Raw genomic sequence first — 24808 nt, 5'->3', positions numbered from 1 at the left:
CGCCCAACAAACAACAGGATTCTACAGATAGGATTTGTGGAAATTATTGATAAATATCTGGGGCTTTACCGATCCCTCATTTAGATGTCAGGGAAGGTTTGGAGGCAGGGACAGTTCCACTCACTCTGTCTGGATGGGATAACTTGTGTCTTTTGTGGACCTGATGACTGTCCTTTTATGCAAAGGGAAATTGTGGGGATTAGATACACGAAGGGGCAGAAGGCCAGCGGGTCATAGGACGAGATTGTCTCCGAGACAGGTTGTTTTAATCTTCCCACTCTCAACACTCTTTCCCAGAGCCGGTAGCCTCCTGACTTCCTCGCAGGTTAGTTTCTGATCAGCCTATGTGCAAAGGCACAGCAGCAGGAGGAGGGCAGGGTGGCAGCTCCCAGGCCCCTCCCTCAGGCTTAGCCCACGCTGCTCTCTGGCCTCTCTGAGACTCTGGGTTCCTCCACAGGGGGAGTTGGAGCGGCAGCTGCTACAGGCCAACCCTATCCTAGAGGCCTTTGGAAACGCCAAGACGGTGAAGAATGACAACTCCTCTCGATTCGTGAGTACCAGCTGGTGGCACCCTGTTCTCGGGAGACAGGGCGCTGGGCACGTATCTTGGCACTATGGCTTCCCACCTGGTGCTTTTACCCCAAACAAAGACTTGAGGTTTTGTTCATTTCTCCAGTTGGTGTTCAAGTTCCTGTCAGCATGGCCCTGCCCTTCCCCCTCTTAGTTAGAATGACCACAGCCTTAGAATGATCACAGAAGATGGGACAAGCCAGTGAGGGAGCATTGTCCGTGCCCTGTCATACCAGCGGCCAGTGGGTTCCCAGGGTCAGGTCACATGGGACCATGACAGGCAGGAGCCCACCCCAGGCTGGGCACATCGATCAGCCTAGTACCTATGTTGGCTCAGCTTTTAAAACACAGAGCTTCTGGTCTTCCTCAGCCTCTGGGTACAGGAACCGGGCTGGATGGAACCCCTTGTTCCCTCTCTCTGAGATTTATGTCCTCTGTATTTGTCTCTCCTCAGGGTAAATTCATTCGTATCAACTTTGATGTCAATGGCTACATTGTTGGTGCCAACATTGAGACTTGTATCCTTATGGCTGATGGAATCAAGAGATGGGACATTGTGGGAGGTGGCAGCCCTTAGAGAAGACAGGCTGCTTCCTGATGTCAGCACCCCTCTCTTGGACCTTACTGTGTTAGCACTTGTGTGGCATTGGGACAAGATCAAGAACAGCTGGCTCATGGAGGAGCTGACTAGAAATGTGACCCAGGGCTCGGAGGAGAGGTCCTTCTTGGATCAGGAGGGAACTACTGGAACTCGTTAGTGGGGCCCTTGCGTGGTAGCTCCATGGTGGCTGCTGTTCTGTGTCTCTCTTGTATCAGCCTGTGGCCTTTGTGGAATGTCTCCACAGTACTGTCACTCAGCAGAATCTCTTTAAGCAGACACGGCTCTCCGAGTGTGCGAGCTGCACGCTTAGTCCAGCAGTCTCTTTGAAGGCTGGAGGCGAGGTGGTTGGCTTTGCCCTGCTTTGCCGGTCTCTGTCTTTCTTCCTTCCTGCTGACATTCAGTTCTTTTTGATGGAGATGGGAGTAAGGCAGGGGGTCGCCTTCCCTCCAGCGCAGCATGTCGTGTCACTCTTTAACCTACCCAAAGATCTTCTGGAGAAATCTCGTGCTATCCGCCAAGCCAAAGAGGAGCGGACCTTCCACATCTTCTACTACCTGCTGTCTGGGGCCGGAGAACACCTGAAGAGTGAGTCGGGCCCCCGCTGGGAGGGGAAGAGAAGCGGGACACAGGCAGCGCTTCAGCCTCAGAGCTTTGATGCTCTGAGTTATGTAATTGCTAGCTGTATCTGCTGAGTCAGCAGAGAGCGGTCCTGGGCATCACATCACAGCATGCCTGGAGCCTGTGAGTCTCATACCTCACTGACCATGCCTTTCTTCTTCTCACAGCTGATCTCCTGTTGGAGCCATACAACAAATACCGCTTCCTGTCCAACGGGCACGTCACCATCCCTGGGCAGCAGGACAAGGACATGTTCCAGGAGACAATGGAGGCCATGAGAATTATGGGCATCCCAGAGGATGAGCAGATGGGTAAGGCCAGGCCTTCCTGTTGTAGAGGTGCTGAGACTAGCTGGCTTGCTCCTGCACAACTTGAGGCAGATGAGGGGCCTGTAGAAAACGTCCTGTGTTGGTTTTGGGGTTGAGGGGTCCCTGTGAAATGGAAGGAAGTCTTTAACTAATAGGCCTGAGGGTGTTTGTTCCTGCTGACAGCACAGGCAAGTAAAGGAAACAGTCATGACTCTATGAGAGCGGGAGAGGCTGGCGGGCTAGAGATGCTCTGCTTAGTGGCAGGCACTATTTAACAGAGGGAGGAGTATAACTGTCCTAATAAAACGGTATTTGTAAAAGCAGGCAATAGGCTTTGAACCAGAAGCATGTCCTTCCTGTAGGCTTAGAAAGGCTGAACATGGGCTGTTGATCCCAGCACTTGGGAGGCAGAAACAGGTTGGATCTCTCTGAGTTTGAGGCCAGCCTGGTCTACAGATCGAGTTCTATGACAGCCTTTCCTCAAAATAGAAAAAAGAAAAGAAAGGTTAACATATTATCAGACCTGTGTCTGACTAGCACTGTCAAGCCGAGGTCTAGGAGAGACAGGCCATCTGGAGTAGTAGGGAGCTCCCAAGGCTGGTAGCCTCCACTCTGTGAGATAAGGCCTGATATTCTGACACCCTGGGAAGTGCAGTACTCACGCTTAGCGGAGGATCTCTTTTGGACTGGCTACCCATAGCCAACCTCTGTCCACTCTGGCCTGTCTTTCCTAAACACCACAGGCTTGCTGCGGGTCATCTCTGGGGTCCTTCAGCTTGGCAACATTGCCTTCAAGAAGGAGCGGAACACTGACCAGGCGTCCATGCCGGACAACACAGGTAACACCAGGCTCTCGTCTGAACTGAGGGTGTGCTCAGGAGAAAATCAGCCGAAGTGCCAAACCCTCCTCTCTTCCTAACTCTGTCTGTGTTTGTGGGTGTGTGGCCCGCCAGTTTTGTTTTTAGGTTTCTGGGCTTTTCTTGAGTTGGATTTTAGCCATGTTGCTCAGGCTGGCTGTGAGCTTGAGGTGCTGCGCAGTCACCTGTCCTAGTAGCTAGGATTATAGCTGTGCACTGTTGTGCCCTCCTCCAGCTGTGTACTGTTGTGCCCTCCTTAGAACAAATGTTGATTACACACAGCAAGTATCTGCACCAGTGAGCTAAGGGGACCGAGGGGTCTTCTTTCCTGGCCTGAGTTTTGCTCACTTGTTTCTGAAGACAAACCACTTGTCCTGGTGCTAAAAGCCATTTCTGCTTGAGGGACAAAGTAACCTGAGCTTCATCCTTGCAGTGGTCAGGATGTGACACCATGTAACTCCCTTCTCTCAGCCACTACTGTTTCCTGTTTGTCTGAGTCTTACAGCATTGTCTTCACTTGCAGTTTCTTAAAAACATTCAACGTGGGTTGTATGTGGCTTTGTACTGGATACTTCTGGGAGATTATATACTGCTGGGCCTCGGGTGGGCCTGTTCCCTTGAAGGCCTGGTTTTGGATAGAAACCTGCATTAACACTGGTTGAGGCTTCTGGTCTCCTGCCGTGTGCAGAGCCCTACACTATGGCTAGCTTCAGTGACTGCGTTTGCCTTCGCATCTTTCTTCTCTGCACAGGCTACATGTGGGCTTAATTAAACCATGTCTCACCCTTGCCTGATTTTTTTGAATTTGTTAGCTGCTCAAAAGGTGTCCCACCTCCTGGGGATCAATGTGACCGACTTCACCAGAGGCATCCTCACCCCACGCATCAAGGTGGGCAGAGACTATGTGCAGAAGGCGCAGACTAAAGAGCAGGTATGTTGTTGTCTGTCTCTCTCTCTCTCTCTCTCTCTCTCTCTCTCTCTGTGTGTGTGTGTGTGTCACATGGCCTGGGTGTTTCCTGGGAAGATGTTCCTGCAGCTGTGCAGTGTGAGACTGTTTTGGGCTGCCCGCTGTGTGGGAATTGTTGACTAGCGCTCCTATCCAGAGCTCAGCGCTGCAAAGACCCAAGGCTGAGGGACACGCCCAGGTCCACCTTTGGCAAGTGCTGCCTTTAGGCTGCTAGGTGCTCAAGATGCTGCTGCACTCTGCCTTGCTTAAAACGAGGCCTCACTGTTTCTGTGCCGTGGTTCCTGGTACCAGCAGTGGCCCCATCATCTTTGGAACTCAGGCCAAGTAGCTGTTTCTCTACCACCTGCTGCCTTGCTACAAGTGCTGAGAGACAAGCAGGGTCTTTACCATCTGCCAAGCAAGTGCTCTTGTCATTCCTGGGCCTGCTGCCCTCGAAGGCCAGACTTCCTCCTCCTTTGGCTTTGTCCATGGCTCTGGTCATGGGGTTTTATGGGGCGCCAGCTCTTGGAAGATGGCATGATCAAGGCTCTTCCTAAAGGATCCCACTGGATAGCTGGGAGCCTGTGGCTGCTCCTGATAAGGGCCATGGCAGAAAAGACAAGAATGTTTTTTTTCAAAAGCCAGTGTTCCTAATTGCTGCCAACTGTTCATGTCTATAACAATTAACAAGACAGTTTGATGCCCCCCCCCCCAATAAAAATGCTAAAAACACTTCAGAAAATACAACAAAGTCAGAACAAGCAACAGTGTTTATTTATTGTCTTACCCATGAGGATTATTATTTCCTGCAGACTCTTTTTCCCTTTAACTTCGTTTCAATTCTGGCTTTTTATTATGGAGCTTTAGAAACATGAAAAACAATAGAATGGCCCTTTTGTGCCTGTCCCAAGGAACTTGAGCAGATCTCCAGTCTTGGTCAGTCTTTCCCCTCCTCATCTGTGTCATTTCGAAGCAAGCCTTGGGATGTTACCTCTTTTTACTTTATGCAACTGTTGTTTTAACAAAGGTCTTTGCAGATATCTGGGTTCACTGTGCTGTGGGGCATGGGGCATTCCAGCTGTTGTCATCGTACAGAACGTCAGTGAGGATCTAGAATGCCTTCCCCATCTTCCATGCCTAGGCTGTCTCTGGGGAAAGCTTCACAGTGAAGTCACTGGGGCAGAGGCACACAGATTTCAGACTTTGTATCTAACCTTCATGTCCCCGGATGTCGTTCCTAGGCTGACTTTGCCATTGAGGCCTTGGCCAAGGCTACCTATGAGCGGATGTTCCGCTGGCTGGTGCTTCGCATCAACAAAGCTCTGGACAAGACCAAGAGGCAGGGCGCCTCATTTATCGGGATCCTGGACATCGCTGGCTTTGAGATCTTTGATGTAAGCTGTGGCCTTCACACTCCCAGGCTTCCCCCTCGGCTTCTTGGTTGGCATCTCCTTGAGTCCCGAGTCTTGTTTTGGTCAGGGTCCCGTGGCTGCTCACACTGGCAATCTTGTTTGCATCGGAACCCTGTTGGTGTGCGTTAAACCCCCCAGGCGCGTGCCCACGGCCAGCCGACAGGTTTAGAGGGGCTGGCCTTTGAGGTCAAGCTCCTGGAGATTTCATGGGCAGATGCTGCCTGACTGCTAGTTTTCCCAGCCAGAGTTTGCACTTTGAGGCTACACATTGTTCCTGTTCGTGAAGGCTTTGAGGTGCAGTAGGAAGAGCTGGCGAGAGCCTACATCTGCAGCTCACAGGAGGACCTCAGAGAACCCAGGAGCTCACTGAAGAGTTGTAACTTTTCCCCTTGTGGCTTGAGTATAGCACGCTGCCATGGTGGTATCAGCAGAGTCACAGAGATCTGTTGCTGTCACTCTCATTCATCTGTGTGTCTTTGGAGAGGAAGCCCGCAGCTAATCCTTGTTCACGAGGAGCACAGATGTATTTCCACGTCCTGGTGCTTGATTAACGTAGTCAACAAAGCACTTTCCTTGCTCAGCCACTTTGTTTATCTCATAACACAATCCTGAGCAGGGCTTTGTCAGCCTGCTAGAGAGCACAGCTGTCCACAGAGGGCAGAGCCTTCCTGCTGTGGAGTAGGGCACAAGTATGGCAGATCTCTGGCCGCCTGCTGCCTACAGGCAGTGCTTGGAGGTGTCACAGCGAACCTTCCCTGCGCTCTCCTTCCCCGTGGTCCTGGATCCTTGCTTGGAAGGAGGGACCTCTCTGATGCCTTTTTCCTCCTGCAGCTGAACTCCTTCGAGCAGCTGTGCATCAACTACACCAACGAGAAGCTGCAGCAGCTGTTCAACCACACCATGTTCATCCTGGAGCAGGAGGAGTACCAGCGAGAGGGCATCGAGTGGAACTTCATCGACTTCGGCCTGGACCTGCAGCCCTGCATCGACCTCATTGAGAAGCCGGTAAGAGCCGCACTGGTCTAGCTGGCGCCTCGCTCCTCTCTGCAGTGCGTGCTCTACACCTGCAGTCCCGTGCTGGCTGTGGGTGTCTGGTCTTCTGCTGTCTAGAGAGCTCATAGCCCAGACCCTCGTCAGAGTCGCCCTAATTGAATGGGGGTGTGACTGGGGCCCGAACACTCTATTTTCCTTAGATCCAGCAGGTGCTGACCAGTTTGTCTTAAAAGGAACGGCATGCTTTTGTGAAGTAAGATTTCCCCCCCCTACCCCTACTGCTATAGCACAGCACTGTGCAGCCATTCACATAAAACCCAGCCTTAATCTGCTTGGAGCCAACACAGCCACACAGCACTTATTCCATGGCCTTGACTGTTGAGGTGGCTGGGGCTAGAAGAAGCCTTCCTCCTCCTTAAATCTGAGCATATTTATAGCTCTTGCTAGATGGAGTTCAAGGCACTCGGTTTGGGCTTTTGGGTTTGTGCACTGTATTGAAGCCTGACCTGTTTCCATCTCTGAGTCAACTCCTGAGTGCAGTTGGATGATCTGGTTGTAATACCCCAGACATTGAGTCACATAGAAAGATTCTCAGAAGGCCCAGGAGAAAGTCTGAGCACTTTGAAACACTGTCAGTGACAGTGGGACATGGAACATGTACTTTGATGCTGACCTTTCAAGGTCTTGTTTTTGTTCTTAATTGAATCTCTAGTTGTCAGGACCTTGTCTGGCTCCAAAGTGTCAGACTGAGCAACCATCTCTTAGAAGTTCAGTGTCCAGGAGACTATAGGGTCTCTGGGGCTCTGTCCTCTCCTCTTCTCTTTTAGGCCTCCTGTCTCCTCATTAAGCAGTGGTGTAGTCACAGTGTGAGGGCCAGGGCTTAGGGAGGGGGGCCTTTAGTCCAAGGACAGCAGCCTCTGAGCATCCTGGCACTAGACACTTCGGGGTGTGGCCGTGGAGCTGTGCATTTTGTCAGTCTCACTGGCTTCACTAGTGACTGTCACTGCTGAAGACCCGCTACAGTGCATCGTCTCTCAGTGGAAGCCCAGACTCCAGAGGCGTCTTAAAACAGAGTTCTTAATGCAGTTCCTGATCTCAGTGACAGTTTTTCCCTTTTGGAGAATGCCCATCCTCTGTGTGAGAATTATGAGGATTTGCGCACCTGGATCCTCCCGTGGGTGGGCGTAGCTCTATACCCTGCTCACCCTGTGCCCTTGCTGCCCTTCCTCCAGGCGGGTCCCCCAGGCATCCTGGCCCTGCTAGATGAGGAGTGCTGGTTTCCTAAGGCCACTGACAAGAGCTTCGTGGAGAAGGTGGTGCAGGAGCAGGGCACCCACCCCAAGTTCCAGAAGCCCAAGCAACTGAAGGACAAGGCTGATTTCTGCATTATCCACTATGCCGGCAAGGTGAGGCGGCCAGAGAAGGGTGGAGGTGTGGCCCAGGCAGAGGTCTTAATGTGTGGTAGAGTAGCAAGGCTGCACCCGGCTTTCAGAGCCCCTTCACCCAGGCCTAGCTCTGGTGTTGGAAGCTTGAAGACTATGGTTGGGTGTCAGGGCTGTGGTGTTGTATGTTTTAGGGGTGGAGGGGCTGGAGCTGTAATCTGGAGCTGAAACGAGACCCTGATACTTAGGAGCTGAGTGACTTTGGGGCAAGGTGCTTAGTCTCTTTGAGCTTCTGTCTCCCGATCTGGGAGCAGAGACGAGAGAGCTCCTGTTCTTCAGGGTGAGGCGCCTTGGCTTTTAGCAGCCGATTCTCTTTATTGTGCCTGTGCTTCTGCAGTGTTGAGAACACCCTAGGCTTCTCCCACAGAATTCCGACTGTCGCACCCTCCCACACTGTCTCCAGACATTGCCAGTCGTGTTCTATCACCGGGGGAAGGGAGCTGTCCCTGCTGTAGATAGCAGCTATTGTCGTGGGGCTACACAGCTGGTGTGTGGTAGTGCTGCGCTCAGCCTAACTTAGCCTATGCTAAGATGGAAGCTGCTCTCTGCTCGGCAGTCTCTGCTCTCCGCAGTCTTCAGTACTAGCTGGGGCGCACCGTTTGGACGGTTGGCACCTCTTCAGTGGTGACCTCGAGCCTTTTCCATGCTCCCCTGGCATGTGTTGTTTGGCCTCTTCTGTGAGGTCCGTGTGCTTCCTTAGGCTGCTGAAGCAACTCTCTTAAAATGCCCCAGAAAAATGCAGTAAAACCAAAGCACTGTTTACACAGCTGCCCTCGGAAGGCTTCCTGGCCTTCGGTCCCTCCTGCCTCCCAGCAGTGCCCAGCCACCAGCACAGAAGCTCACAGAATGCTGCTACTGCATGGTGCATCCCATGGACGGTGGGGCACTGCCTGCCACCCAGGGTCTGACCAATGAAAATAGCTGTGTTCCTGCATCTGTTCCCTAGGGCGTTGGGGGCGGGGGGTGAAGTGCTCAGCATCTTATAGCATGTGTGTGCTGATCTTAGGACAAAGGGAGCTCCATCCTGTTCCTCAGAGGCAGCCGCTGCCCTGTGGGCTAGAGGGAGGGAGGCCAAGGTGCCTGCTGCTCTGCCTGTATGAGGCTCGGGGATCCTCTACAATGGAAGTAGGACTTGTGTTGTTGAGAATGTACTTGGAAAGGTTAGAGCAATGCATGCAGTTCTAGGAAACGTGGGTGTTCCGAAAAGACAAGAGAAAGCAGAAATAACGTTAGTTAACAGGAGTGTAGTCTGTGATGGACATCAAAAGGACTTTTGCTTGTGTTCTTACTACTTTAAAGACAACAGCATTCTGTGGCTAGCTGTGACATCATTCCCTCAGCTGTACCATGTCAGCTTGTGTTGTTCTTAATGGCCGGCTTCCATTTGCAGCCCCTCTGAGAGTGTCTTGTTGCCTCTGTCCCTTGTCACTTGATTCTTGGGGATGGCTGTACCAGGTCAGAGGTTGTTCACACCAGGGCTCTCCGTGTCCCTTTAGCAGTTTTGAGAGTCTGTGTCCCCAGAGCAACTCATGGCCGGTCTCTGCCTCTTGCAGGTGGACTATAAAGCTGACGAGTGGCTGATGAAGAACATGGACCCCTTGAACGACAACATCGCCACGCTGCTTCACCAGTCCTCAGACAAGTTTGTCTCTGAGCTGTGGAAGGATGGTACGCCTGCCCTTTGCCCTCCAGCCCTGCCTCACACTGGGCCTGTCCTCCTCCCAGTCTGCACAGGACCCAGCCACCATACAAAGGACCATGACACTGGTCAGGTGTCTTTTGTCCTTTGTGACGCTCACAAGGAAGACCTGTCTGAATTGAAAGGGACAGTTTGCCCCAAGCGGCACCCTAGGCATCTCCTCCTGGCTAGAGGCTCCGTAGGCTTGGCTGGCTCTCTGGCCAGGTGGCCAGGCCCCTTCCGCAGGTAGCCCCAGCCATAACCACGCGGGCCTGCAGCCCCCAAGCGTCCCTGCACTTCTGCCTCTCTCTCCTCCTCAGGAGGCTGGCTGCCTTGAAGCTGTTCTTTTTCTGCCTCTCATTTTCCCCTCTCCTCCGCCTGGGTCTTGCTTTAACCTCTCTGTTGCAGAGATGCAGAGCACTCAGAGAGCCTATTTCTATCGCCGCTTTCCCATTCTCCACCTAGAATCAGGTGACTGGCTGCCTGCCTGCACTGGGGTGTCGTGTGTGGCGTACCCAGGGCTGTGCACGTTTTGCACGTGTCTGTCGTACTTTCCTCACCCATGACTCCTCCTGCCTGGCTGTGCCTGTTCCCTGTGCTACCCGGGGTTCCTGTCCTCAGTATGTCTGGCACAGGCCTCCACTAGAAAGCCATGCTTCTGAAGGACTGGGTTGGGATGTTGGAAGTTTTACATATAGGAAAAAAAAAACCCTGCTTCCTTAGAGCTCCCCCTAGAGGCCGTGTCTTCTGTTTGCACAGCTGTGTGTCTTGCCTGAGGTTCAGGTGCAGTGTGTGCTACTTTGTGTCTAGCTGAAGGGTAGCTGTATGGTCCTTCAACAGTTAATCTTCAGAGAGCACTAGCCCTGTAGGTCAGCAGCAGGAGACATACAGGGACCAGTCGCCATGGGGCCACATTCCCCTAATCTAGGACTCAAGTGTTTCCTCCAGCCACATACCCCCAGGCTTTGGAGGCCAGTCTATGTAACTGGCCCCATGACGGAGTACTGAAGTCAGAGCTGCCTTCAGACTTAATACTAGCCCTTGCTCTAAGCTGATACCCGTGGCTGGTGCTTGGATTTGGTTGGCTTGCTTTTGTTGTTAGCTTGGAGAAACTGTTCACTGCTGCAGGGTGTGGACTATACAGATACGAGCCATGCCTTGTAGGGTTGGTCTAGAGGGTAAAGACCTATGGGCAGCAGCCACGTACCATGTAATACTGTGAAATGTTCCAGGAAGACCCTTAGGAATACTTTGGGTAGCACTGGGTTTTCAGAATTGTTTCTAACGCTCCCATGGATTGCCCCAGTACCTGCTTTAGAGGTTTCTGCTGGGGGGTGGGGGGGACCTACACAATGAGTCCTCTGATCCTGTCTATGATGACAGAGCATATCTGGACATCCCATTGCTTGGCTCCTAGGCCAGTGCTTTTAAGAAAAGGTCACTGTGAACTCAGATACTATTTTTTTTTAACCTAGAACCACAGGAATCTATATGTGCTAAGCCAGGTTTTAAGGCAGAGCCGAGCTCAGGGAAACCTCCCAGTTCTAAACACATTTCCAACTTCATTGGTTCACCTTGGGGCATCAGCCCTGGAGGGCCTTCCCAGGCTGGCTAGAGTAGGGGACATGAGCACATCTACCTTGACAATGCACTAGAGATGTGCCTCTGTGCTTTGCTGTCGTCTCCCTTGCCTCCTCCCCAGGTCAGATCTGTTTTATCCAGAGACCCTTGTACGTCTCAGCTCAGGGCAGAAGGGTCCTGCAGCTCCATACAGACTCTCCTCTTTGTCTTGATGTGCGTCTCTCTTGTGCCCCTGACCCCTCAGTGTGGCAGTGGTACTCACAAGCTATATGTTCTTCACAGTGGATCGGATCATTGGCTTGGACCAAGTGGCTGGAATGTCCGAGACAGCACTACCTGGTGCCTTCAAGACCCGGAAGGGCATGTTCCGTACTGTCGGACAGCTGTACAAGGAGCAGCTGGCCAAGCTCATGGCCACGTTGAGGAATACCAACCCCAACTTCGTGCGCTGCATCATTCCCAACCATGAGAAGAAGGTGCGGATGCTTGGCTGCACCCCTGGCAGCAGGGCTCCTTAGCTCCTGGGTACCACAGTGAGACTGTCTCCATGTGCTTTCCTCTCCAGGCCGGCAAACTGGACCCGCACTTGGTGCTGGACCAGCTGCGCTGCAATGGCGTCCTTGAGGGCATCCGGATCTGCCGCCAGGGCTTTCCCAACAGGGTGGTCTTCCAGGAGTTCCGGCAGAGGTGAGCTGACCTGGGCCGTGGCCCAAGCTACATGTAGAGTAAGCCTCGGGGGCCTGTTTGCTGAAGGGACCTTCAGCCAGGGCTGTGTTGGCATGTATGACGAACAGGGTCTCTGCACCCTTCCTCTGCCCTGTCGGGGATGATGGTTCTTAGTTCTGGTACCACTGCTGTCTCACTGACTTTAGCAAGGCAACTTAAAGAAGGAGAGGTTTATTTGGGGCTTATAGTTTCAGAGTAAGAATCACTGTCATGGCAGGAAGTGTGATGGCAGGCCTGTACTGGAGTTGGAAGCTGAGAGCTCACATCTCTAACTGTAACAGAAAGCAGAACAAACTCAAAATGGCACCAAGTCTTTATTTAAGTTCTCAAAACCCATGTCCAGTGACACACTTCCTAAGCCTTCCAGACAGGGCCACCAAACGGGACCTTAAATTCAACTGCCTGAGAATCGATCCAACACAACCACTGGCATGAGGAGAGTTGCCCCATCTTGTCACTGGAAGGACAAGATTGTCATTGTTCGGGGTTTCATTTAGAGGGCTGATGACGGGCGGGTGCAAAGGGAGCCACCAGATACATGGTCGCTGAAGGGACTTAGGGAGCAGGGTTGGCAGGTGCTGCGGCTTCCTGCTGTCTCTGCAGGGGCTCGTGCCTTGGGCTTAGTCATCTGTCTAGTTGCTCTTGAGTGCTGAATGCTGATGCTGCCATGGTGCTGCTGTCTATTCATGGCTGAAATGTGGTGTCCAGGGAACCTATGAGCATGCCTGTCCCTCGGTCCCAGATGAGGACTCTGTGCTTAGCAGGGAACAAACAGGCACGGCCCGCAGCTTACTCCTGTGTCTGAAGTGTGCCAGGTCCTCGCCAAGCTCACTCCCCTGTAGCCGTTTAGCCAGGGAAGGAGCAGGGTGTGGCTGGGGTGGGAGTCCCATCTTTGGGAGACTCAGTGAACAGCACTGCAGCCCTGCTCAAGGGTGGCCTTGGGTTCTGGTTAAGGTGTAGTCCATGCAGAAGTGAAGTGTGGGTAGAGTGACCAACGTCTCTCCTCCCCCAGGTATGAGATCCTCACCCCCAACTCCATCCCGAAGGGCTTCATGGATGGCAAGCAAGCGTGTGTGCTCATGGTGAGTCCTGCTGCAGCTCCCCGGGGTGGGCACCTTCGCGTGGCCAGTGGTCATTTGGACCTGCAGGTGCCCGTGCTGTGTGGTCTCTGCTTGTGCTTAGGTTCTGATTTTCCTTAGTGCCCTGAGAGGCTGCCCTCAAAGGCATCGGGTAGTCAGGGATATGTTGGAACCAGGACAAACCCCAAGGACCAGGCCAAAGGAGATAGGACTCTGACAGGAGCTGCTCTGGTCTATTGGGGAACAATCCCAATGCTTTCTTGACCTTTTTCCTTTGGCCGTGTACTCAGTGCGTCCATAAGCAGCTGGCTTACAGCCAGGGCTGAGTGGTCCAGGGGCCGAACCAACATTTGTACTTTCCCTGCCTACACCCTTCGCCCTGCCCTGGCTTGATGAGCAGTGCACAGTCTGGGTTTTGGTCTAATCAGCAATGGTCCCAGTGCACCATAGCCACACTTGGGGGCTCAGTCCCACCCTGAGCCCTTTCCTGTGTTTCTTATGCATCTTTTTATTCCGGGCCTGGCCTCTTTGAGTAGCCATTGCTTGCTGTTTCAAGAGTCATGAAAGCAGGGCTGCTGATATGAAGAGTTGGAAGAAAAAAGACTCAATACTTACGTTTAGTGGTTGGGAGATGGGGATGGGGAAGGTCGTAGGGCAGGGGGATGCTGTCTGCTGTCCAGATGCTCGTCAGCCAGTGTGGAGAGGCCAGGGTTGGGGGAAGTCTCCCCTGCAGTCTGGATTACCTTTTCTCCACAGACTTAGCCACTTTCTTGTGGGGTGGCCTATGTGCCTTTCACAGGGATCAGAATTCTCTCCCTGACTCTTCAGGAAAGATGCGTATGGCTATTCCTAGGTCTTGTCACATTGTTAGAGAACTAGGGACAGGCAGGTGACAGGCCCACACCCATCCCTACTTTTCTGACTTTCCACCAGAACTTCTTGACAGACAGCAATTTAGGAACAAGTGTCTTCCAGAACCCATGTAGAATACTCATTGACAGTGCCTGTGGGCCCTTATTCTAAATCCCTCCCAGACTGACAGGCTGGCTAGCTGGCTGGCGCACATATCTGTCTGTGTTAGTTACTTTCTCATTGCTGGGACCATGTACTTGACAAAAGGCAACTTCAGGGAAGAGAGGGATCATTTTGACTCAAATTTTGAGGGTAGAGCCTATCATGATGGAGAAGAGGGCATGGTTGGAAGGCAGGGAGGCAGCTGATCCCATGGCGTCTTCACCGGGCAGGAGAAATGAGCGGCACTCAGCTGCTTTCTCCTTTTGCCCATTTTATTCAGTTCAGGACCCCAGTCTATAGGATGGTGGCACCTATCCCTCCTCAGGCAATCTTTGGAACCTTCTTAGCACAGGTACTCAAGAGACATGTCTCCTGGATGGTTTTTAAATCCAGTCAGTTGACAACGGAGAACACCCTGTGTGGGCTATCCAAGGAGTGCAACTGCCCTGGCTGGAGTTACCCACGTTTGTCATGATGACTAAAACTTTCTTGGGGCTCACTGGGTGCTTGGGCTCTGTGCTGAGTGCTCTGACATTCTCTTCGGTGGTGCCCATGGCCCTACTGGGAAAGAGGCCCTGTTAATTTGCTTTGTGTCTGCTCTTCTTTTTAAACTAAAGCATCACTCCCACATAGTTGACGGAAGTGGCCTCAAGAGAGGGCTAAGCCAGGGTCTCCAGGAGGTGTTGGGTCCTGAGGCCCATGCAGGCCCTTACTTTAATTTTGATGCCAGCGAGCTTGAGCTGCTTCCCAGTGGAGGACATCCTGATGGAGCATTTGTGGAGTATGACTCCAGGTGCAGAGGCAGGAAGTGGACAGGGTCTCTGAAGAGTCCCGTGTTTCTTTGACAGTCTGCTTTGTCACCTTGCTCTGTGTTTCGCCTACTCTCAGTGTCCCCGAGACCCAAGCCCTCTGGTCCAGGGGCAGAAGGCTCCCTCAGGAGGTGCAGCCACTCTTTGAGACCCCCCTGGGGTAACTGGGCTGAGGCAAGTCCTGGCCATTTCTCCTGGTGTGCAGAGTGGTGCAGTCAGTGGTCTGCTTTCCTCCCTCTAGATCAAAGCCTTGGAGCTTGACAGCAACCTGTACCGCATCGGCCAGAGCAAAGTGTTCTTCCGGGCAGGAGTGCTAGCCCACCTGGAGGAAGAGCGGGACCTGAAGATCACCGATGTCATCATTGGCTTCCAGGCCTGCTGCAGGGGCTACCTGGCCAGGAAGTACGTTGCAGGGACCCTTACCCCACACACCTCACCTGTGTCCCTGCTGCTGAGGGCAGTATAGTCAGCTGTGGTTGAAGGCCTCTGGGGCCTCGTGGAACCTGACTGGCCCAGGGTCTTGTGGTCCCTCTGCCTCCTGAATTTCTCAATGGGCAGAAATGGCTATTTATGAAGGAGTCTAGTGGGAGTCAGTCAACTGAGTTTTGACTGTCCCAAGTGTCTGCTTATTTTATCCTCCCTTGTCAGCATGTGGGGATGACACCCAGGCCTGTCCCTGCCTGTCATGCTCCATGGACACCCTGAGCTCACAGTGTAAGATCAGCATGTTTAGCTTTCCCTGCTGCAGCAGGCAGACGTGCTCCCGGACAGTCCCAGTGAGGACAGTCCCAGTGTGAGCTCTGAGCCCTGGAAGTGAGCATGAGCTGTGGTGTCGGGAGAAAGGGAGCCCCTCCCCCCACACCTTACCACCCACTTCCCAGCCTATCAGCTGCCGATGCTGTCCACCAGGCAGGGAGGAGGCAGGGCTGGAGAGCCCACGTCCCCTGGGCACAGACGGAAATCATGACCAAGACCACAGTTAGATCTTGCACTAAGTTCTTGTAGATCACTGGTTCTTATAGGTCCTTTATGCCTGAAAGTACCTCAGTGCAGGGCAGTGGCTGGGTGACCTGAGCCCTGTTATTCATGTGTGTTGAGTGACTCGTGAGCCAGGGTTGCCGGTATGTGCTTTCCTCATCCCTGAGTTGCTGACTGTGCCTTCCTCTCCAGGGCCTTTGCCAAGAGGCAGCAACAGCTGACCGCCATGAAGGTCCTACAGAGGAACTGTGCTGCGTACCTCAGGCTGCGCAACTGGCAGTGGTGGAGGCTCTTCACCAAGGTGGGTTTGCCACAGGCAGCTCAACCTCCTCTCGCTCGAGTTGGGCTTGTTGCCCACATCACAAGCCTTTCCTGTAGCTCCATAGGGCTCAGCAGTGTGAACCTAACCTGGTCCTGTCCAAGTGTCGGCCAGCACCACCACTTGTTTGCTGTGGATGCCAGTGTCTGGGTTGGGCCAAACTAGAGAGCAGCTCTTGTAGGTAGGGGCTTGCCTTACCTACACATTGTCCTCTTGTGGTGCCCCATGGCAGCCAGCTGCTCAGAACATCCACTCAATACCCCCAGTCTTTAAAAGTACCCTTTGCAAGCTGCGTGTGGTGGCACATGCCTTAATCTCAGCCCTCAGGAGGCAGAGGCAGGCAGGCAGATCTCTGTCTACATAGTGAATAAGGACAGCTACATAGAGATCCTGTCTCAAAAAAATTCCTTTGCAACTTGTTCTGTCAATTTTAGTTTATAATATATAACATATGTTAAATACCAAAAAAGCATTAGAAAGACCCTAAAACTAAATCACGGGCCCTTCACTCTGAACCAATGCCATGATCTCTCTGCATTTCTCACTCGCAGTGAGTCTCAGCTATGTAAACTGTACGCACTCTTACATAGCCAAGCTTCGACTTGTGTACATAGTCTTGTATCTTGCACTTTGTATTTAGAATTCCTATCAGCGTCAGTTTTTAGGAACTGTTCCCTAGGGGCTAGATGGCTCACCCCTAAGTCTTGGGCCTATAAACAGCGCTGTCACGGGCATCTTTATGCACGCGTAGACGTGGTTTCCGTGCAGCGTAATTAAGCGAATCAGAGGCCTGTTGCATGTTGTACCAGACTGACTTCTAGGAAGGCTGTACCTGCTTGTACCCCCTCCCCAGGTAGCAGGTCGTCTCTAGAGCTTGCATTCCAGAGGTGAGGGAGCTTCTAGGGGTGGGCCAACTCTGCCTGTGTCTCCTCTCCCAGGTCAAGCCCCTGTTGAACTCAATAAGACATGAGGATGAGCTGTTAGCCAAGGAGGCGGAACTGACAAAGGTTCGAGAGAAACATCTGGCTGCAGAGAACAGGCTGACAGAGATGGAGACGATGCAGTCTCAGGTAGGTGTCAGTCTCCACCCATCAATCCCAGCTGCGCTCAGTGCTGCCCCCTGCTGGTCACCGTCAGGCCGGCTAGCTTACTGCTTAGAAAACCTTTGCAGTCAAGTCCAGTGGGAGAGCAGTTGTCAGCCGGGAGCCTGAGCCATAAGCACCCACCCTGGAGCTACTTGAGGGGTACACACCAGCTCTGTTGCTGTGACAGTGTGCCTAAGATAAGTCACTTAAAAGGGCTGAAGAGACTCAGCCTGTGGTCAGGCCCCTGCTGAGGCCGAGTGCCACGACAGAGAGTGGCGGAGCAGAGCGGCTCACTTCTTTGTGCTAAGGAAGCAGAGGGAAAGAAGGGGCCAGGACTCCAATATTCCCTGCAATGATGTGTGCCAGTGGCCTCTGCTCTACAGCTCTCAGCAGCTAACAGTGCCAGCCACTGGCAAACAAGCCTTTCGTGCCAGCCTCGGGGGACATTTCTTATCTGGACTACAAGGAGGCCGCAGGGAACTTAGCCTTTGCACGTGTTCTTTGCAGCTCATGGCAGAGAAGCTGCAGCTTCAGGAGCAGCTGCAGGCGGAGACAGAGCTGTGTGCCGAGGCTGAGGAGCTCCGGGCCCGTCTGACAGCGAAGAAGCAGGAGCTGGAGGAGATCTGCCATGACCTGGAGGCCAGGGTGGAGGAGGAGGAGGAGCGCTGCCAGTACCTGCAGGCCGAGAAGAAGAAGATGCAGCAGAACATCCAGGTACCCCTGCTCCTGCCGGGCAGGGCGGGCACAGTGTGGGCAGCCAGGGGCACAAGATAGGCACACAGGTTCAGTTACCACATCAGCCTTCTTTGTCCACCTGTTTGCGACAATCACTCAGTGTCCACGGCTCACATCTCCGTGAGCGCTACCCATTGAACGTTGAGGCCACTGAGTTTCTCTCTCTGGTCCTTCCTCCATCAGCCTTGGCACAGGCCTCTTTGTGGCACCCTGGGAACACTGTTGAGACTATGTCAGTCATGTGCCCCAGTTCACATGCTGGTTTCCTGAAGAGGGATCAGACGTGTGTGTGTGTGTGTGTGTGTGTGTGTGTGTGTGTGTGTGTCCTCCGTCCTTCTCACGTCTCCTCTCCCTTTAGGAACTTGAGGAGCAGTTGGAGGAGGAGGAGAGCGCCCGGCAGAAGCTGCAGCTTGAGAAGGTGACCACCGAGGCCAAGCTGAAGAAACTGGAGGAGGACCAGATCATCATGGAGGACCAGAACTGCAAACTGGCCAAGGTGGGGCCTGCTGTGCATGCAGTCATGGAGAGGGTGGGCAGAGCAGGGCCAAGACCTGCCTACCTGCCCGATCCCCCGCGGTGCCGTGGCTCTGTCCAGCAGCACAGTCCTCCCGGGCACACAGGCCCCTGGGCACCAGCACCATGTGCAGAGGACTTTTCTCATGAATGAGGAGGTTGCGGCAGGGGCTTGCCGTTTTTCCTTGGCAAAGGTCTTTACCAGCTTTTAGGATTGAGGAAACTCCAGATGGCAGCCTCTTAGTAGGGCCAGGGGTGGGGCTGCTTGTCCTTTCCCTAAACTAGTTGACACCTAGAAGTCTTTCCTACTTGACCCCAGGAAGTCTTGGATACCCACATTTGTTGTGTCTATGAACTTGGCCAACTCTTTAAGGCCCTGCCTTACCCTTGATCCATACATTTCTGGTTGAGTCTTCCTTTGGAAGAGCTAAAGTATGTACCTAGCCAGCACTGAACTCTGACATTCTTCCTCCACCTCCAGGAGAAGAAACTGCTGGAAGACAGAGTAGCTGAATTCACTACCAACCTCATGGAAGAGGAGGAGAAGTCCAAGAGCCTGGCCAAGCTCAAGAACAAGCACGAGGCAATGATCACCGACCTGGAAGGTGAGACGCTCTGGCCGTGAGCATCCTGTCCACGCAGAGCACTGAGCCCTGTGCACTCATAGGCGAGCCAGGCTCAGCCTAGGGCTAGGCCATTGCCTTAAGGCAAGGCTGTCAGGCTTCAGGGGCGCTATCTGGTTCTCCGGGAGTCAGGGCTGCAGGCTCACTGCTGCATGGCCGGACGGTTGCCTGTGTGAGGGGTGATAAGCATGAAGCTTTGATATGGCATGTGTTGGGCACAGCCATTTTAGAAGCTGTAGGACTTTTGACAGCAGTGAAGGGAAGAAGGAAGGAACCACAAACTCCAGGTGCTGTGTTGCCATGGGGACGCGCAGGCCTTGGTAGCTTCTGGGGTTCTGTTTCATCTCAGAATTGGAAGTGGGCGTGTGCATGGTGTCCCTTTAAACAGTCCATGTGTCCTACAAGTACATAGTGTTTGGTTTCATACAAGTAATTAAGGCTCCCTCCGTGTCCCTTCCTGCCCTTCCTGGCAGAGCGCCTCCGTAGGGAGGAGAAGCAGAGGCAGGAGTTGGAGAAGACCCGTCGCAAGCTGGAGGGAGACTCCACAGACCTCAGTGACCAGATTGCTGAGCTCCAGGCGCAGATAGCAGAGCTCAAGATGCAGCTGGCCAAGAAGGAGGAGGAGTTGCAGGCTGCCTTGGCCAGGTGAGGCTCTGCTCCTAGCCAGTGTCGCACGTGCAGTGGCTTCCCTCTCGTCTCATTTTTGGTGCTGAGCCATGAGCGTGCTCTCTTCTTCTGTGTCAGAGCCAAGAGCAAGACACTTCTGATCCACAGACAGTGTGTTCCAGAGTGTTTAATCTTCACAAAAGCCATCTACAGCCCATTCTCTGTAGTCCTCCCTCTCCTCATTTCCTGTAGTCCTTCCTTCCCTCCCCATTCTCTGTAGTCCTCCCTCCCCATTCTCTGTAGTCCTCCCTCCCTTCCCCTTTCACCCATTTCCTTTCCCACTTCCCCTCTATGGTCTCCTGTCCCCTGCTCCTTCCCTATTTTGTGGCTATAGGCATATATTAAAAGTCATTTTTTTCTCTTTAATTTTTTTTTTTTACGTTTACCTGTTGGGGGTGGGGGGTTGCCTAAGGATTATGTGCTGTGCTGCACATGTGGAGGTCAGAGGGCATTTTGCCTGAGTCCTCTTCTGCTATTTGTGGGTCCCAGAGATTGAGCTTAGCCCTCAGGCTTGGTTGCAAATCTGCTGAGCCATTTCAGTTCCCTGTGTACATTTCTTTTTAAATAGCAACTTTAGATTTACAGCAGAATTGAAAAGAAAGTCGAGATTTCTCATCCGTGCCCTGCCCCCACATGTACAGCCCCTCTCTTCCTCCACTTGCCACTACCATGATAGAGCGGTTTCTGCTGAGTTTAACAGATCTTAGTGATGTAAACTCATAGCACATCCACATTTTAACTTAGTTATAGTGATCATGACCTACATGTACTGTTTTATTTCTTTGTATCTTTTTGGTAAACATTTGAATTTTTATATATTTAAAAATATATTCTTAATTAAGAAAATGGAATAATTCTGTTGTTCAGTTCTCAATTGGTATTTCCCTTTAATATATATTTTTAAATTTGTATGTGTGTGGGTTTCCCCTTGGGAACTAGAAGAAGGTACCAGAGCCTCTGGAACTGGAGTTATAGACACTTGTGAGCTGCCATGTGGTTGCTGGGAATTGAACTCAGGTCCTCTGGAAGAGCAGCCAGTGCTCCACGTGGCATTGCTCTTAACCATCCTGGATGGCTTAGCTTTGCTAAGGTTGATCCTCAGGCCCCGGCTGTGACTGCCAGGTGGTGCTTTGCTGCACCTTCCCAAGGCTCATCTGCACATTCGTTCCTGTGGCCTGGTGGCCTCGTGCTGATGTCACTCATCTCTTTGGCAGAGTGGAAGAAGAAGCTGCTCAGAAGAATATGGCCCTGAAGAAGATCCGAGAACTGGAAACTCAGATCTCTGAGCTCCAGGAGGACCTGGAGTCGGAGCGAGCCTCCAGGAATAAAGCCGAGAAGCAGAAACGGGATCTGGGAGAGGAGCTGGAGGCGCTGAAGACAGAGCTGGAGGACACGCTGGACTCCACGGCTGCCCAGCAGGAGCTGAGGTGCGCCGCGGGCGGGTGGGCGGCGGGGAGGTGGTGCAGCTGGGGAGGCCTGAGTGCGTAAAGCAGGGAGCAGGCGTGCTGATGGTTCCTCAGCAGCCTCTTCACTGCGTGGAGTCCTGCTGCAGAACCTGGTGAGACAGAAGGGAGTTTAGGGCTGAAAAGGCACACGTCTGCAGCGGGCATGCTGGGTTGGACCTGAGGGTGGATAGAGGACCAAGGAGGGAATCTGCGAGTCTGGGTGTGGGGACACACACCTGTAAGCCAGCACTTGGGAGACAGAGGCGGAGGTGGAAGGGTCAGGCGTTCAGGGTCATTCTTGGCTACAGAGTGAGATTAAGGCCAGCATGGTCTACATAAGAACTTGTCTTAAAATATGAGGAGAGAGAGAGAGACAGAGCGAGGGGAGAGGGGGAAGGACAGAGATGGGGCTTGGGGAAGAGAAGCTATGTGAGTGAGTGGCTCTGTCCCTTTCAGGCCTCTGCAGCCAGAGTTGGGACAAGGGACACCATCCCCCTAGGAATGTTGCCTCCAGTCTCATGGTGTTTTCTGTCCAGGTCGAAGCGTGAGCAGGAGGTGAGCATCCTGAAGAAGACTCTGGAGGACGAGGCCAAGACCCATGAGGCCCAGATCCAGGAGATGAGGCAGAAGCACTCACAGGCTGTGGAGGAGCTGGCAGATCAGTTGGAGCAGACGAAGCGGGTACGGGAACGCTGGGGGAGGTGGGCCCAGATGGGCCTGGTTTCATCAGAACCAGAGGAGAGCAGAGCAGGTGCAATGTCAGGCTGGGCCCCCCGCTTTGTCAGAATGACATGGGCTCACAATTTCTGCTATGCCTCCGTTTTCTCTGCCAGTGAAGGATGCTGGTGGCTGGTTTGTCTTGTGATTATCTGAGGTTGAATTGATCATACCGTAAAACATCTGAAGAGTTAATGCTCCATTAACCTGACCAGGAAGCTCAAGGAACCTATGCCCCCCGCCGCGGTCTCTTCTGACTAAGAGGTCCTTTCTTACACACTCCTAGCAAAAACATTCAGCTGGCGTCTTACTGGGAAACCGTGATGTTGTCCATCCACGCAGTTGGTAGCTGGCAGCTCCTTCTAGACAAATTCTGTCTCTCTCTGGCTTCCAGCTCATGTCCCTATTGGCGGTTAGACAGTTTCCTCCATGTGGCAGTCTAGAACATTTAGAAGCACACCTCGCCCCACCTCCACCAGCGCTGTACGATCTGTTTTTTAGTGGTTTTTTACCCAGCATGCCTTTGTACTGGCTTAGGTCCCTGTGACCTGTGACCCTTGAGCTTGTTAAGCGCACTCAGTACTGTGTGGACTGGAGTGTTAGTAAGCTACACTTTCCTGGTTTTGTTTTGTTCTTTTGTTTGCTTTGTGAGAGAGGGTTTCACTATGTAACCTTGGATGTCCTGGAACCTACTACATAGACCAGGTTGGCCTTGAGCTCACAGAGATCCACCTGCCTCTGCCTCCTGAGTGCTAGGATTGAAGGTGCTTACCACCTCACCTGACACCTTCTTAGTTTTTGGAAGGATGTCATGTCATTGCTTTGAACATCACATTTCAAGTCTTGGAAGTGGTTTTCCTTGAATTGTGAATGTTGCTAAAATCCCCACAGATGAAATTTCATATACTAGAGCATCCCCTCTCAGAAAGGGAAAGCTTGCGGGATTCTGTCACCTACTCTATGACCTGAGAATAAGCGCCACCTAGGCTTTGCTCAGGCTCTGGGTCAGAGGCAGCAGTCTTTGGACCTAGAGTCCTTGCCTCTTCAGCGGCTTTAGAAAGTCCAGGCACATACCCGACACCAGATACTCACCGCACCCTTGCCTCCTCCTCCAGGTAAAAGCTACCCTTGAGAAGGCGAAGCAGACCCTGGAGAATGAGCGGGGAGAGCTGGCCAATGAGGTGAAGGCCCTGCTGCAAGGCAAGGGCGACTCAGAGCACAAGCGCAAGAAGGTGGAGGCGCAGCTGCAAGAACTGCAGGTCAAGTTCAGCGAGGGAGAGCGCGTGCGAACCGAACTGGCCGACAAGGTCACCAAGCTGCAGGTGAGCTCCTGCTGGACCCAGGTCTGGGCGTTGCTGCATCCTCGTGGGCTTCTTCATCCTGACTTCTCAGCCGGAGCCCCGTGGTTCAGCTCGTGTAGTCCAGCTCTGCAGGCCAGTTCTGAGCACCCACAGTCTCTGCATCTCTCATTCCTACCAGGTTGAACTGGACAGTGTGACCGGTCTCCTTAGCCAGTCTGACAGCAAGTCCAGCAAGCTTACGAAGGACTTCTCTGCGCTGGAGTCCCAGCTTCAGGACACACAGGTGGGGACAGTGTCAGGACCCGGAAGCCCCAGAGCCTTAGCTGGCACATGCACGCTTCTTGCTTGCAGACAGACCACCTGATAACACATCCTCTGTCGGGTTTCGGGGTGCTCCTGCACCTCCTGAGCGGCCCCTCTGCCCTCTTGAATAGGAGTTGCTCCAGGAGGAGAACCGGCAGAAGCTGAGCCTGAGCACCAAGCTCAAGCAGATGGAGGATGAGAAAAACTCCTTCAGGGAGCAGCTGGAGGAGGAGGAGGAGGCCAAGCGCAACTTGGAGAAGCAGATCGCCACGCTCCATGCCCAGGTGAGGTGCCCTCTCCCTCCTGGGGAAGCGGGTTCGAAACTGGGTTGGACCCCTGGTTCCCCTTTATGGTGCAGCAGGCTTGTTCCACATTGTCCTGGAGAAGGTGTGCCCAACCTGGGTGCCAGTGTGGGTGTTTGCATCACTTCCCTGTCCTGCCCAGGTGACCGACATGAAGAAGAAGATGGAGGACGGTGTAGGGTGCCTGGAGACTGCAGAGGAGGCGAAGCGGAGGCTTCAGAAGGACTTGGAAGGCCTGAGCCAGCGGCTTGAGGAGAAGGTGGCTGCCTACGATAAGCTGGAGAAGACCAAGACACGGCTGCAGCAGGAGCTGGACGACCTGCTGGTTGACCTGGACCACCAGCGGCAGAGCGTCTCCAACCTGGAAAAGAAGCAGAAGAAGTTCGACCAGGTATGGCCTTCCCTCCACCTCCTTTTGTCCTCTCCCTTCGGCAGAGCAGAGTGGTGGGCACAGCCAGGTCTGCAGCTTGTTGAGGGACCAGGGGAGGACGTAACCAGAAGAGGATTTAAGAGCAGGTCTTAGAGGTTAGCCAGTCCGCCTTCCACCATGGAGATGCAGATGCAGACATAGGCCACATGGAGTAACAGCATAAAACATCAGGGTCAACACGTGCTAGACAAATCCAGTCCCCCACTGTGCTTTAAAACTATTTATTTTACACTTAGTTATTTCGTGTGTGTGTGTGTACACGCATGTGCCACAGTGTGTGTGCTGAGGTCAGAGGACAACTAGCACAAGCCCATCTTCTGTCATTTACCTGTGGAGCCATCTCCTGCACCCATAAACTTTCATTGTACATGGCCACACTCATTTGCATGCTGCCACTGGCTCTTATGTGGTAAGTGGCCAAGCTGAACGGCCTGTGAGAGGCTGTACAGCCAACAACCTCTAAGGAATGTCCTTTATGAAAGGCCCAGTCTGTGGAGCAGGTGAAGAGTGGGCAGAGAGATAGCAAGGCAGGAAGGTGGGGGATAGTGAGGGGGCCCACACAGAGCAGGCACAGTGGGTGCAGCCATCTTTGGAGAAGGGCCACGTGGGATTTAAGCCTTTAAGCAGATCTTTTCAAGAATCTGGGCAACCGAGCCGGGTAACATAAACGAGAGAATTGAGCAGAGAGATTGCAGAGATGCTCAGTTGTTAAGAGATGTTAGAGGACGCTCTTCTAGAGGACAAGTTCCATTCCTAG

The 24808-nt window shown here is 53.0% G+C and overlaps 1 protein-coding gene across 1 annotated transcript in view; it reads left to right on the top strand.

Annotated features, from left to right (window-relative positions):
• The window catches only part of Myh9 (myosin, heavy polypeptide 9, non-muscle), an 81591-nt gene that overhangs the window by 49372 nt on the left and 7411 nt on the right, over positions 1-24808 (top strand). The window contains exons 6-31 of the mRNA NM_022410.3: positions 458-550; positions 1025-1088; positions 1658-1756; positions 1957-2100; positions 2841-2936; positions 3767-3885; positions 5142-5294; positions 6144-6317; positions 7538-7711; positions 9301-9415; positions 11289-11482; positions 11572-11693; positions 12745-12814; positions 14876-15036; positions 15805-15913; positions 16870-17001; positions 17524-17730; positions 18110-18247; positions 18746-18869; positions 19361-19532; positions 20768-20980; positions 21535-21679; positions 22831-23037; positions 23195-23299; positions 23451-23603; positions 23764-24012. Coding sequence (NP_071855.2) covers positions 458-550; positions 1025-1088; positions 1658-1756; positions 1957-2100; positions 2841-2936; positions 3767-3885; positions 5142-5294; positions 6144-6317; positions 7538-7711; positions 9301-9415; positions 11289-11482; positions 11572-11693; positions 12745-12814; positions 14876-15036; positions 15805-15913; positions 16870-17001; positions 17524-17730; positions 18110-18247; positions 18746-18869; positions 19361-19532; positions 20768-20980; positions 21535-21679; positions 22831-23037; positions 23195-23299; positions 23451-23603; positions 23764-24012 — 3732 coding nt within the window. The remainder of the gene's footprint in view (positions 1-457; positions 551-1024; positions 1089-1657; positions 1757-1956; positions 2101-2840; positions 2937-3766; positions 3886-5141; positions 5295-6143; positions 6318-7537; positions 7712-9300; positions 9416-11288; positions 11483-11571; positions 11694-12744; positions 12815-14875; positions 15037-15804; positions 15914-16869; positions 17002-17523; positions 17731-18109; positions 18248-18745; positions 18870-19360; positions 19533-20767; positions 20981-21534; positions 21680-22830; positions 23038-23194; positions 23300-23450; positions 23604-23763; positions 24013-24808) is intronic.

Source organism: Mus musculus, chromosome 15 (assembly GCF_000001635.26).
Source record: "Mus musculus strain C57BL/6J chromosome 15, GRCm38.p6 C57BL/6J".
In the NCBI taxonomy this organism is placed as follows: domain Eukaryota; kingdom Metazoa; phylum Chordata; class Mammalia; order Rodentia; family Muridae; genus Mus; species Mus musculus.
This window is presented reverse-complemented; position numbering and strand designations above follow the sequence as displayed.